This window comes from Gossypium raimondii, chromosome 12 (genome assembly GCF_025698545.1).
Source record: "Gossypium raimondii isolate GPD5lz chromosome 12, ASM2569854v1, whole genome shotgun sequence".
NCBI classification, from domain to species: Eukaryota; Viridiplantae; Streptophyta; class Magnoliopsida; order Malvales; family Malvaceae; genus Gossypium; species Gossypium raimondii.
In genome coordinates, this window is record NC_068576.1 from 40,597,086 (window position 1) to 40,612,927 (window position 15,842).

Genomic DNA, 15,842 nt, shown 5'->3' on the forward strand with positions numbered 1-15,842 from the left:
CCTAACAAGTCTCAAGACATTAAGCTTTTGACTCAATAATAAGGTAAAATTTTTCTAACAGTCTCGAGACACGCTCTTACGGTCTCACTATCTCAAGACTTGATGACTAAATGGCCTAAAATGCACATTTCTAACTCTTCAACACCATACTATTTTGCACTTAAACTTACCTAAAACTTGCCTCAATATAAAAACATTAATTTGTCACAAGAGAACACACTCAAACACCATCAAATCATAGGCATTCAATGCATCAATGTTTAATCTACTAATTTGCACATTCAAGCCTATATAAGCAAGCATGAATAACTACTAATTAAAGGATAAAATCCAACCACGAAAATATTATAAGTCATGTTACCAAAAGTACCAAAGCACTAACTTAAACAATAATCTAAAATCAACTTAGTTACATGTCATATGACCAAAACACACACACATATATATACACACATATAAAATAGGCAACAAGTTGATTTTCAAGTTGAGTTGCCGAGTTGGATACTTTATGACCTTTGATATGTTATGTCTCTCGTCAAAATCTACATACAGAAACAAATATAATCTAAAGTAATGTATATTCAGTGGTGCTAACATAATTCGAATTCGATTATAAACATAATCAAAGTAACCAACAACAACTTCAAAATTCATTAATCATTTATCATTTGAAGAGCCTAATGACTTATGGTATATTTTAATTTTTAATTTTCATACAATTGAGTTTAGTTGGGTTAAGTTTTATATTGTTATTGATTATTTAGATATTGGGTTGAGTATTTAGTATTTAGTATTTATAATTAAAAATTTTAAAAACCGAAAATCGATCAAATAAATCATTTGAACCGTTGACTTGGTTTTTTCAGTTTAACCCCTAACCCTAATCTTATATGATCATGAAAACGTGGTTCAAATAATATTTAGCATTTTCTTGCGAAAATGATGAGCAATTCATAAATCTGCCATATTTAACATTTTCTCTCTCCACAGTTGCCTATACAGGTACATCGAAGTTCTCTCCCTATGGCTTATTTAGATTAAACCAAATGACAGACGCAACCTGTGCTTGCAAATAATAAAATCTTATTCCGGCTAAAATGGAATACCCAGAAACCCCATGGCGGCACAAGCAAGCATGCCTGCTATCCTTTGTACATTTAGCGGCTAAACACCACATTACCTATGATCAGATTTATGAGGCATTGAGTATTTGACAGGACCCATGTTCATCGGTGCACTAGGAACCACTGCTCCATAAGCTAGATGTGGCGGGGCAGGAAGATTAACTGGCGTGCCAACTGTTGAGACAAGGGGCCCTCCTATTGGCTGCCCTATAGTTGGAGAAGAATACATGCCAACACCTGGTGGTGCAGCAGGAAGCTGAGAGGGTTGTTTGGCTGATTTTGCGGAGGAACCTCCAGTTGCTGCACCATTCGGTTCACCAGTGATTGGTCCTTGGGTTGCTAGAATCTCTCCATTGCCCACGCTAGTAATATCATGGATGCTAGATCGCCTCCTATCTTTGTTAATGGAGTTTAAGCGAATGAAATATTTTTGCGCGTGACTTGCAACTTGTGTTGGCGTTCTTGTGACCACAAAGTTCCGGGATATGCTTCGCCAGTCACCTTTCCCATATTTTTCCAAACCAAGAAGAAATAACCTGTTTTTCAAGGGACAAAGAAAAGATACAGTGACTAAACATACCAATAAAATCATAATATGACAAGCCTATTGGTCAAATGCAACATCAAAGTACATCTCACATTCATAGAAAGGATCCTCATTAAGCAAATTTCAAATAACAAAAATGAATAAAATCATAGCACCTCAACTAAACTCAATAAAAATCGAGTCTCTTGATTAAACGAGCATATTACTAAAACAGAATTTTTAATAAGAGAACACAAGTTTCTTTCTGTTTTTTTTTTCTTTCTTTCTTTTTCTTCTTTAAGATACAGGAAGCATAACCGTTGAACTTTTCAGAAATATAATATTATTTGCGACTACACAAAACTATGGCAACCAGAAGTCTAGAACACTAAAACACACATCATTAGGAGAGGGAGCAAATAAGAGATGCTGATGACAAACACAATGTTCCAAAAGCCTCACATATGACCCAAGGTTATATCAAGCTGCCTGCAATTACAGCTGGATTTTAAACTTTAAACAAAAATGACAAACTCTGCCAACAGGTGACTCAAGTTATGCAAGCCTAGGCAACTATCATTTCTAAGAAAATCAGTATGTTCTTAAATGTTACTAATTTTTTCAGTATATAAAAATTACAGTATATATTCCAATAAGACTCAGATTCGTCTCCTTCAAACATACCTTAATAGATCCACTTCAAGGAGCATTCAACTACATTCACCATATATGCTTTTTAACATCCTTCAGAAATCCTAGCTGTTCCTGACAATTAATCCAAAAGGGGAACAACTTTAATTGCAAATAAAGCACGGAACCTACCTTTTTCTTCCTATCCAATTCTTCCAAATAATTTCTCAGTATATATCTACTGAATCTTCCGGAGGATCTCCTAACTTTGCTTTCCCAATAACAAACTTCATATAAAGCTAAAAAGCCAAGGCTTCAAACAGAGAAATCTGCACAAATACATGAGTTGTGGAAGGAATGACAACAGCACTAACACTCATGTTAATACAAGTAGACCATAAGAAAAGCTTTAATTGTATGCAATCTTTCAAAGTGATCTACCCAATGCTTTAAAAACTCCTAACATAGTTTGCAGGTTGCACATAAAGCTCCAGGAGACTCCGTATCTTTACCATACAGCTTTTAGCATCAAGACAAACACCAATCTTCATTATATACAGAAGCTGACATCAGATATCCACCTGGAGCAGTTACAATTGAATTCTACATTTATCCTTTCTTCTACAAGATTCTTTTTTCCCCAGATGTCCTTTAGATTTCCAAATCTGATTGCTGCCTCTCTAAAACAAGATTACAACTATCCTCAGAATTAGCATGTAGTATCATGCAACAGTTACTGAACATTCTCAACGGAAAATATCCTCCAGCTATATTAATCATCCAATATATTTTTCATGCAGGGTTTTTCACCAACCACCACGGTCTTAACACCCTTTTAGCATGTCTTCTTTTGAAAAGAGAACAAATATTCTGATTATTTAAACACAGTCAATTGTTGTTGTGATGATGTTACTTTACAACTGCGACAAAAAATCAAGCCATCATACATCCAAAGGGAAAGCATTCAATACTTACTTCCAAATTTACCAAGCACAAACTCTAACACACCAAAACGTTAAGTACATGTATTATCACAGTAACCTTGCATCTTTAATGCTATCAGATATCTATGTTTTAGGTTGAGTTATTTCTAGTGCATACCAAATTTCCCAACACAAAGTTAAAGTAATTACAAGATAAAACTTAAGCACAGACAAAACATCTACTTAATGTAAAACTCACATCGGAACGGTAAAATAAAATCATCATAGTAGTAGTTTACATGTACAATGTAATAGTAAATGTTAAAACAAATAGGCTACTTCACATGTCAAGAACAGAATTATCAAACTAAGGACTCTACATCAATAAGTTACAGTTAATTTTGGAAATGGGAATTAATTAAATGTTGCAAGGAAAGTCATATCTTTAGCAAGGAATTGAACATTTAACCAAATAAATAACTATAGCTGAAATTCAACAATTATTTCATTTCAAGTCGCTGAGTTTTTTACAAGTGTTTCAACCCATGGAAGCATGCTGTATAGCTCCCTCCAGTTTGGAATCAAAGTTGTTGAAAGAGAAAATGATAAAATGGTGACGTAGTAAGTAAATTTACACCTTTTTCCTTTTCAGTATATATAAATATAGACTACTTTTCTCCTGCTCAGTTCATCAAACTTCAATTTTTCTAAACTTGTCACAGAACCTTCTAAATTCTATCAGGTAAGGCCCCCTTAACAAATTTGGTTCAAATTAATACTGAAATAATAATTATTTAGCCTATCATGTCATTTAAACAATATATGGAAGTTTTCACCTTCTTTTTTTTTGGTTCATTATTTTCAAAGATACTCATTCTAATTAAACCAAGAAACAGAATAGAAAAGAAAAAAAATGGGACAAAAAATCTTGACATAGATTTATAAATCAAGTGGCTCTTTAACTGGCTATTAAGTCATTATTTGTCCTTTATTTCGAGTACACTTTTATCAAGAACCAAATGGGAAAAATGGAAGCTCAGCGACCAACATGCTAAGCATAGAATAAGGTATCCACGATAAACCATTTATTAATGCCAAGTTTTACGCCTAAAGCATACCCCTATCTCAACTCATTTACTATTTTCTAAATGCCCAAAAGCAATTTAAAGTAGGAACTCTTAAATTCCATGCCATGCCTAACCTCAAAAGCCACACTAGGTTGAAGTGAAAAGGTTGCTTGACATGTGTCACATGGTTTAGTGAAGATACACATTATGTGTCTCTTAATATGGCCTAGTATACATGCCAGGGATGTGTAGCCAAGTTGCCTAAATTGCATCTCCATATGTCCATCTGTTATTTGACATAAATTTACACAATTTATCCTATTAAATGAGAAAAAAAAATATAATGCTAAACTTCGAAAAGTTAGTGGAGAAAGAAGAGCAAACCAATATCTGTAATATCTAGAGGAACTTATAATTAATATGGTAGAAAAAATGGCAGAATTTAATCTTTACTTGCTCTTAGTTATGGGTATTCTAAATGGGCAGTGAACTTTCCAAATATTGTGAAGTGAGACAGCTCATATAGGTAAAATATCCAAAATTTGTCTAACGCAGAATTCAGTTAGAAAGTGGTATAATCGAAATAGGAGTGAAAAAAAACAACCTAAATAGTTAATTCGTTAAATTTGATGCAAATTTGACCACAGACTAACGTAGTTCTCACTTGGAAAGGCTTGGTTTCCAACATAATGCGCGAATCAAACTAACCCAACAAAGCAAACTTGCTGTACAATCTAAGCACCAATTCATGATACTTCATGATGCAGCAAATCACATAGGTTACGATTATTATTTTCGTAAATTCCTTTCTTATAATGTAGCCTGATGAGAAGCTATTTCTCTACAATAACCCGTCTCAAGTTGTCCCTTCCCTTCCCTTCCATATCAGAATCAAATTTGCAAAGCACTTTCATGATGGAACCACAAACTGCTATGCAAAAAACTAAAAACAACAATTGCACATTAGAGGCACACACCATCCTAAAGCAATCAAAACCTAAAATGCCAGCTTTAGGTCAAAAGTAAGGCTATCACGGTGGTTTCGAAAAGATTAACCCACATTAGACAAGGTTAAAAGGTTAATCCGCAGATAAGGGCCACGAGTGTTATACAGGTCACATTTAAAGATTGTGTAACTATTCTTTTCAGGGTACAAGTTTTCTGGACAGAGACTGAACAAGCACTGGCAAGAAATCTATTCCATGTCATAATATTGAAACTCTCTGTTCTATTCCGTTATTTCACATAATTTAAAGACACATTATTCATCTATTGACCTTCAACAAAAATCAACAGCTTCATAGTAACTCACAGTGGAAAGCAATTATTGGAAACTTTTTTGTCAAATAAAAACCAAAGATTCTGAACATGAACAAGATAAGAGATTCCAAGACAATCAAAACATAACAAATGTACCTAATTAATAACCTTAAAGCATAAAAAACACTTAAGTACTAAAGTTCGACAAGCAAAATAAACTTAATCAAGATACTTCTAAAGGTACATAAAAACAATCTAAATGAAAACAGAAACTAAAAATAAAATGGGAGCATCTAACTCACCTGTGCTCATCCTCTGTCCAAGCAATCCCCTTACGACGTTCCTGGTCTGACCTTGAATTCTTACTCCCATGATCTGACTCACTATTAAAATGCCCTAAATGGTCGCTTCCTTTCTTGCTAGTTACTTCATCACCAGCATGGCATGTTGAACCCTCAGAAGAACTATATGCAGGTAAAGGCACACAACCAGACTCAATCCGGTTAACATCATCCTCTAAAAGCTCATAGTGTTGTTTAATCTCTTCCAAAGTTTTACCAGGCACATCAGCCGCGATTTTCTCCCACCGATCTGAGGTGTCCTCAGGATATGTTGCAAGGGCATTCTCAAATGCCTTATCTTGCTCTCTACTCCACTCGGAGCTGTTGCTAGCTTCATCTACAGTCATCTAGGCTTGTCTCAATCCACGACTAAAAAATAAGTGACTTAACGGCACTGCCTAATTAGAATAACCAGAATCCATGGATTTTCAACCATAGTTATTGGGTGATTACGTTACTGGGTTTCACTAACAGGTGTAAAATTATGGGGAATAAAAGACAAGAGAGCTAACCAGAGATCAAGCCCAGTAAAAATGAAGAAGCCCCCAGTGGAGAATGAGAGGAATTAAATACTGATTTGCTCCAGGATTCAAGAATTAGTCTCTTGAGAATTGCTGACCTATAGATGAACGAAAGAGGCAACCGAAGTTGTGTCAGAAATGAGAAATATATGAAAACCAAAGATATAATAATAAATAGCAGGTAAAAAACCAATTTTTTTATTGTGAAAATGATCAAATGCAGGGTGAGTTTCACTGTGAAAAAGACAATTTAGAAAAAGGAAAACCCAAAAAACCCTGTGCTGCAGACACTGAGAATGGGTATTTTTAATTCCAACAATAACCCAGTAAACCAAAAAGCATACCAACAGTGTTGTTGGTGCAGCGGAGCAATTCTTGAATCTGATATTTTCAAAACCTGGATTCTTTATGTTGTATTTAGAAAAATAATCCATTCGATAGCAAAGGTTGACTCTGTAAAACCTCAGCTACAGAGTATTGTCTGTTTTAGACATTCCATTATTTATTTTTACAATTTTCTTTTCCGTTAGCACCTACGGGTGATCATTGGCCGGGCTGGACCGGACTCAGGAAAAAATTTGGCCCGCATCTTAGGCTCAAGTCTGGCCCGGCCTAAAATATGGGTCTGAAATTTTGTCCAGGTTGGCCTGGGAAAAATTCCTAAGCCCAAGATTGGCCCGGCTTGACCTATTTTTTTAATAAACACCAAAATTGTATAAAAAATAAAAATAAAAAATACTTTAAAATTTAAAATTTTAAAAATAAAAATTATATCTTTATTATATATTCAGGCCGGGCCCAGGCCAAAAAAGTTTTGCCTGAAGCCTGACCCGTTTTCCAAACGGGCCTCATTTTTTTGCCCAAACCCATATTTCAAGCCTATATTTTTACCCAAACCCTCCTATATTTCGAGCAGACCGTCAGGTCGAGCCGGACCGCCCAACCCATGATCACCTCTATAATACCACCCAAGTATAATCTGGATTCGAATCTCCCTTCTCACATTGTTGCTAGTTTGCTCTTTCTTATAATTCACTAAAAATATATATTTTTAAAAAAATTGATAAATTAAATGAAATTTGTAATATAACTTTTCTCTTTTTTTCATTTAAAATTTAACTCTTTAAATATAAAAATAAATTGTTTATATGAATTACGTGTATTTTGACCTTATAAATTAAGAATCCAAATTAGATTTGACCAAATCCATTTCATTCCCGCAACTACCTCCATCAGTTAAAATCCTGTTTAACAAAAAAAAAACCAATAATTCAGAATGGTAATAAAATATTTACTTCTACTAATTAATTACCCGATTTAGCTCTTGAAATATACTTATTTTTCTATTTTCGTATCTAAACATTTTTTCCCTTGCTACTTAAAGTATCAATTACTTTTCAATTTGATATCTAAATATGCCTCTGTTATATTTTTTAGTCTATTTTTGACAGCTAATCACAAAGAATCACATGATAGTTTTATTTAAAAATATGAAAATGTAAATAGATATATAAAATTTAAATATATATATAAAATCTAGAAAATAATATAAAATAATATAAAATAAAATTTTAAAAATACGATAATTGAAAAGAAATTACTTAAAATTAATAATATTATTACAAAAATGTAAAAAGAACGGTTAAAATGTAACCAATATTAAAAAAAAGTTTAAAATACTTTTTAGAAAATTCTAAAAGGTATTTAAATTTTAAGGGTTTTTTTTGCAATTACTTGAAATTTAAATATTTTTTAATTTGTATACATTATCTTGACTTTTTAAATTTTATAATTTTATAATTTTTAAAACTTTTAAATTTTTTATATATACTATATGATTTTTTATATTTTAATTAATATAATATATATCATTTTAAAAACAATAAAATAAAAAGACATGTGGTCTACTCTAATGGCGCCACATAATAGGTCAATGCCGGTCAAAGTTAATATTTTAATATTTAATATTATAATTTTTAAATTTAAACTTAAATTTTATTTTAAATAAATCTAATTGCCACGTGACACTTTTCTATTGGCCAAAGTAGCCTAACAAATTTTTTAACTATTGTCACAAAATGGATCAAAATTAAAAAAATTGATACTTTAGGTACTAAATTATAATAAAATAAAATTGAAATCCCGAAGTGGGAAAATGAATATACAAGCTAGCCTAAAATAATTACACATTAGTTCTCTTGACTAATGCACCGATTAATTTTTTTAATATTAATTTGTTATATTTTGATTTTTATTCATCAATAATTTTTAACTTTGATTTCTTATGATTTTAAATATATTAATGATAAAATTTTGAAAAGAAAATGAATTTAGAAACTTTGAATAAAGTAATTTTTAAATACAATTTAATTAATTAAAATATTTAAAAATGGACTTCAAAGTTTGAAGATTTAAAAAAAATCAACTATGATAATTTAATTAGAGGAGAGGGATTATATAAAAGAAATTTACAAGTGAGTGTCATTATGGGATGGTTTTATCTAGATACCACTCCCAACCCGAACAAGATTCTGCTTAGACCGTAAAGACACTTGTGATTTTATTATGATTTAATTTTGATGTTTTTAAACAATAAAAATATTTTAAAAAATTAAAAAAGAAAAGATATTCAAATAACTAATATTTAAAAAAAAGTAAATTACATAATACTGTAAATTTAAAATAACAAATTAGAATATTTTGAACACCCGATAACTAATGATAAAAAATGAATTTATTTCTCATCATTTAAAATGATCGTTTAGTTGTAATACAAGTAATTTGGAAAGGTAATGGATAGAAACATCACTGAATATTTGCACATCTATTTGGCTTGTGCTATGGTTATAAGGATTTGGTGGTGGGGATGAAGTGAAGTGCAACTGCAGACAGCTCATTCCTGTGAAATAATGGAGGATAATAAGTAATTCCCCACCAAAATGCACGTTTCACAATTTGATCAAAAACACAATCCCACCCACGTTCGTTTCCCTCTTTGGATTCACATTCAAAAACCCTACAGCTATGCTGACAACGGAGTTGGTGTCTTGAAAATTCTGGGAATTTGGTAGCAAAAGAACCAGCTGGTCAACCACATCATTGCTTAGTAATTTTCATCAGAGATGGTCCTTTCTAATGTCTGACTAGAAATACCCATCATGCCTACAAATCGTAACACACAAACAAACAAATAAACCCAAAGCGCAGAAGCTGTAAACAGAAAAGCCGAATCCAAACCCAACTACTTGGGTCATGCAAAACACCTAGCTAGCCTATTGCTGTCCAGTAATTTGGGGAGCAGTACACATAAAGGCAGATATCTCATAGAATCACTGTGCTCGGTCTACCAGAGTAGGAAACACAAACCCAAGACTGAACTGCCATTTTTCACACAAAATATGAACCTTGGATCTCTTTTTTCATGAATCACGAGTGCATACTTAGGCTACTTGACTGCATTATTTCAAGAGAGGATGTCATGGCAGAACCAAAGCACATATCTAGACTTCAATAGTTCTTGCCTTCATGAGTAGTTGTAATGATTACATTTTCATTTGGATGGAGAGTTTGACTAGCATCGCTGATACTAAAAACGATTAGTTATTATAAGAGTGAGATTAAATATTATATTAACGAGATTAAAATTAATGGTGAAATGTGTTTGAATTCAATCATAAAGATAGCAAGTGAAATGACTTATAATGAAAATATAAAAAACCATTAAGGGCATAGGAAAAATTAAATAATTAAACATTTACAAAATTAATAAATAATTCAAAGATATTGCAATTATATTCATGTCTAATAATAAATTTATTACTAAATAATTAAAAGTTGAGAATAGTTAAAATATGTATTATTTTATAATATTTAATTCTATTTAATATTTCAAACTTTTTAAAAATTATTATGTATTATTTTATATTAAAATCAATCAAATTATAGTTGTTCAATTTATTATTACTTTATTTATATAATTATATATTTTGTCTTATGCTTAAAATATATTATGTTAACAATGCCTTTACTAAAAAAGTTTGTATGCTACAACCACCAATATTTTAAAAACCGAGCTATATCTGTCATCTTCAGAAAACAATATATGGTCCTAAATAAGCTCCTCGTGCATGATACACAGAACTCAATCATAATCTAACTCTTCACTATTTATCTTACACAATTTTAGCTCCACTATGTATAAGCTGGTCTATGTTGACGATATTCTAGTAACTCGCAATTAGCTTGAGGGTGTTGAGAATATCATCAAGGCTTCTGTCTAATCGGTTTTTTAGGTCCGGTTAACTATTTACTTGGTATTTGAGGTGTTTCGTTCCACTGATAGTCTCTACCTTTCTTATAGCATAAACAAATGATATATTACAAGAGGTTGACATGCACAATTGTAAAGGAATTTCCACGCCCAGGACTCGCCCTGATATTGTTGATGCTATCACAAGCTATTCATCAACAATTTATGTCTCATTGGATTTCTCTCAAACGACTTCTTCAGTATCTCCATGCTACCTCTTTTTATGGTCTTCAAATTACCAAGGCACTTGATCTACACCTACTTGCATATGCTGACTCTGATTGGATTAGTAATCCTAACGATCGCACTTCAACAACCGGATATATAATCTATCTCCGTAACTTTCCTATTTCATGGTCTTCGAAAAAGCATCACTCGGTTTCTTGTTCATCAACAGAAGTTGAATATCAAGTTGTCGTTGCCGCAGCTGTATTGAGACTGATTAACTCATTCACTTACTTCATGAACTCTGTGTTCCACTTATAGCAGTTCCTCGGGTTCTCTGTGACATTGTGAACACAACTTACATTCCGCATGAAACATGTGGTCATTGACTTCCACTTCGTTCATCAAGTCATGGATCTTCTAACAAAAACACTGCCACGAGCTTCCTTCTGTCACCATTTTTCCAAGTTGGGTGTGGTTGATATCAACACCAACTTGCATTGACTTAGTCCACATCAATAACTATTTTGTTTAGATTTCTTGTTATCTTTCTTGAACTTCCTTGTCTTATCTTATGTTCAGTTGTTTTTTTAAATTTCTATATCTCTTCTTTGCGGTTTAATGAGCAATGTAATCATTATAAATACTTATCAAGATATCAATAAACTCATCATTCTTTCACTATTTTAATACTTTTTTCTTCGAAGGATTACAATGGTGGTTGTTGGAAACAAAAGTTTGTTTTCTTATACCATGACTCAATCATATTAAACTTTGTCCTCAATTATATATATAGAATACCTTGTAAGTTAATTAGTGTATAATTATATATTTATGCCATATTGCAAAACATATCCATCTAAATTTCATATACACATGAATGAGTTGCATGTTGACATTCAGAAAGAGAAAATAAAATAAAGATATTAAGACAACTTTTAGGTGGTAATAATGGTACAATTATTGGGAAGTGGTGGTGCTATCCTATGTGTTCCCAACTGCAGTTTTTCTAACATGTATTTGTAACATTAATTCCCACATAGGGTTTCTTTCTTATTTTTCTAACATTTCAGCTCTGGTTGGCCTTGTCGTATTTCTAACTGTTGACACAATTTTTCAATATAATCTTAGCTCTAGTGCGCACTCCCACAGAATATTTCATGTTTTGTTTTTTTTTAATCATAACATAGAGTCCAAGTGACTCAAAAAAGGTTTGAGAGACAACCTTCGCTATGAAATCCTATATATGCAAGCGACAAGAACCTAAAGAAAGTGGAAATCAAGCTTACTTAAAATGTTTGTCTATAATTTTATGGTAAATTGCATTTAGATTCATCCATCCATTCATTCTTTTTCTTTCTTTTAATTAGCTTTTTAAGATTTAAATTAATAAATCTTTCATGTCTTGTAAGCATACTTGAAAGATGCATCTTCTTTCTTTTTTCTTAATCTAATGTCTTCTTATATTTATTACCATTAGGGTGATTCTGATTAAATTTAAAGTTGACTGAGATGCTACTTGGTTGTGAATTAAGACAACTCGAATTTGTGTCTGATGTACCTCTTCAAGCTAATTTGGCTAGTCAACAGAGTAGTGAAGGTGTAAGTCGGTCCAAGAATTCTGGACCAAGTGGTTACAATAGGAGCTATAACCAAGGACATAAGCAGCAGTTTTGAGGTGGTTTCTAGAATGGTAGAGGGTTTCATTGTGCCAGAGGTCGTGAGGGAAGGTTTTCACACAATCAGCCATAGTATCTGTTATGTGGTAAGATTGGCCATATTGTGCAGAAATGTTATTACCGATTTGATGAGACTTTTGTAAGTGTTTCTGATGAAAGTTCAACAATGAAACTGATCCAAGACAATTAGCACATCCTTCCTCAAGGTGTGGCATACACCAGTGTATTATTTAGTTAAATAGTTGGATTAATAAGAATAAAATTATTAGAGCTGATATCAACTAGTTAATTAGCATAGATTCAAGTGAGTTTTTGAATCAAAGAAGTAGAGCTGTTAATTTTCTGGTTTTTCTTGCTGCTCAACAGTTGGAATTGATTTGCCAATGAGCCGCCATGCATGCATATGAATATCATAGACAAGCCACCTTTGCTTTTAAACCAAACTTCCACTCAATAAAGGTAAAAAAAGGTCGTTAATTAGTTGTATTAAACGCGATATGATCACAAAAGAAACATACAATATGCATATCTACTATTACATGTTTGCTGGGAAAAGAGACTCTTAATTAATATTTCAATCAATACAAGAAGTGACGCATTTAAATTGATTTTGGAATTATTATTGTTGGAAAATTTTCATCTAAATACCCAAATCTTAATATTTATATAACATGGAAATATGACACATATATTCAACTTGTAAAAGAGGGATTGGCTAACGTAAATATTTATAGTCATGAACTCACCTTTAATTACGATCTTAGAACAAATTGGAGAGTTATGATGGCTCTTAGATATGTGAGAATTTTAAAATTATTTATGGAATAAAAAATATGCTATCAATACATCAAATATCACTTTTTATTATCATTTAAAATTAAAATTTGGTATTAATAAATTGAGACTAAATTATAAACTTTTGAAACATAAAATATAATACTACTTTACTTTATTATGAACAAACAAAACAATAAGTAACGTATTTAAGTGTTTGAAAGGAAGGCCCTTGCTTGTCTTAATTATAAAATTATAAAATTATAAAATTTTGGGAAGATAAAACCTAAAAAAGAAAATTGTATTAAAAAATCAATTAATTTATTAGTTTTTCGGAGGTGCTAAAAACAAAAATTTACATTTAATAAGTTGAGTCAAATATTTACTCTAGGATTTGAGTAGGAAAAGAATCATAGTATGGCATCTCAATGCAATAAAAAGAGTATTGTTTTTTCTTTTCTTCAATTATCACCCAACACCAACCAACCATGCTTGAGCTTAGGAAGCAAATTGATTATGATGGCCCCATCCCATGGAGAAGAATATATATAGTCACATCATTCCATCTCTATACATAAAATCTGGTAATGATTATACAAACTTTGGAAGCACCTCTCATTATGAAAACCACCAAAAAGAAATTAAAAGGAAAATTGATTGATGAAACACCAAAAGAATTATATTTGTTGATATTTTTAAATTCCACACATGTAAGTATGATAATAAATAATTAGAGTGTGATGTTAAAAGTCAAGATAAATACATATTAGATTATTAAGGTATAATGACTTATTTTTTAGCACCCTAAACTCGACCTAGACGTTATGACCAAATCTAGAGATGTCACAAAGAAGGATTTGAAAATAGAGTTATTTCGATAAAGCCTTGTAACCCTTATTCGTTAAAACTGTTATTGAAAACGTCCTTTAAGCAATTCATTGTCAAAACATAATTTATGGAGAAAGTCTTAAAAATCGTTATATTTAATAATCTCAATCGTAGTTTTTAGAAAACCATTATTTTAGTAAAAACCATGTTTTTTAAGTCTGTCGTCGCAAATAAAAAGTCAAGTCAAAATCCAAATCCCAAAATAAATTCAAACAGTCCGGAGAGTCCATAAGTTACAAAATTCCCAGAAAACAATTCTTAATTAAATTAATAAATATCAAAACTTAAGCAGTACGAACTTGTGGTCACCGCGAGGCTCCGTCACACCGATCCACCTAAGTCTGTGGATTACCTAAACAGAATAGACAAACTGATGTGAGTTTTCGTAAACTCAGTGTGTAACCCAACAAAATTTAGAAATGCAACTCATACAGATATCACATATACAGTCAGATTCAGGCTCAGATTCGGACCTAAGTCCTTTACAGATACAATGACAGAATTAGATATGCAGAGCAGATATACAGAATCCTACCCTCATCCTCTACACACCAACTCCGACCATCCCAACACACCATGTGGGGTTAAAAACACCCACCCATCCCTACACATCATATCGTGCCGTTACGACACATATCAGATAAAGTGCAGCCAAGCTGCTAGAATATAGGTGATGAACGCCATACAAAACATTTCCTTCACATATGCAAAACCCACCCCAATCATAGATACAAATATACAGATACAGTAATTCCATGCATAACATGCTCATATACGAATGTCATATATATAATTAACATATTAATCAGACATACATAACAGTGTCTAACTCAGAGCAAAATAATAGAACATATAATTTTAGGGTTTGGTTAGCCCTTACCGAACCTACAGTAGGCCCACAGTCGATCGGAACGACCCGTGCGACCCTAGGAAAAATTTTAGAATTAAGGGCCCACATGCCCGTGTGGGCCCACACGCCTGCATGGCCCACACACCCAGATTGGCCTTACCCGTGTGGCTCATATAGCCTGGCCCAAAACCCACACAGCCACACCTGCACCACCACACGGTCGTGTCTTGCACATGGTTGTGTGCTTTCGTCGACCACACGACCGTGTCTCACACACGACCAGCCACACACCTGTGTAGCATCAACAAAATAGTCTTTCGGCTTTTGCCGAAGTTTGATTTTCTACGTTTCGGGTACACACCTAGTTCGCTTTTCACAGCAAAATAATCCCGAGACTCCTGAAACCTAAGAACAACACCAAAAACCCAATCAATTCCAATTATCGAAGCCAATCTATCCAAAACCCCAAACGACATACTTGAGAAACTACTTCAAACGACATACTTGATAAACTACTTCAAACTTCAAGAAGACTTACTTACTATAGACCGAATAGAGTCTACAGCACCCAAACGTGGTGATTTGAAAGACAGAATAGCGAAGAAATCAAAGAAGGAAGAAATCAAAAAGAAAAGTTTGGAAGAGGAAAACTTGGAGAAGGACGTCAAAAAATGAACAGGAATTTCTGGAAGGAGAGAGGAAACAAAATAAAAATAAAATTTAATATTTTGACAATATCCCACTAAATCACAACCGCCATTATCCACTAAACCTTAACCACTTTA

At 32.5% G+C, this 15,842-nt stretch overlaps 1 protein-coding gene across 6 annotated transcripts; it reads right to left on the minus strand.

Moving 5' to 3' along the window:
* Positions 1–905: 905 nt before the first annotated feature.
* Positions 906–6,867, minus strand: LOC105764138 (transcription factor SRM1). 6 transcript variants are annotated; one of them, XM_012582626.2, is made up of 4 exons: positions 6,737–6,757; positions 6,384–6,490; positions 5,833–6,269; positions 906–1,660 (listed from the first exon to the last, which is right to left on the minus strand). In XM_012582626.2, the coding sequence occupies exons 3-4, from the start codon at positions 6,216–6,218 to the stop codon at positions 1,177–1,179; spliced, it is 870 nt and encodes a 289-aa protein (XP_012438080.1). In that variant the 5' UTR covers positions 6,219–6,269; positions 6,384–6,490; positions 6,737–6,757; the 3' UTR covers positions 906–1,176. The 6 variants fall into 6 exon arrangements, with proteins under 6 accessions (XP_012438080.1, XP_012438079.1, XP_052481489.1 ...); XM_012582625.2 differs by having other exon boundaries at positions 5,833–6,490; positions 6,737–6,867; XM_052625529.1 differs by lacking the exon at positions 6,737–6,757 and having other exon boundaries at positions 5,833–6,240; positions 6,384–6,667.
* Between the last annotated feature and the right edge of the window lie 8,975 nt (positions 6,868–15,842).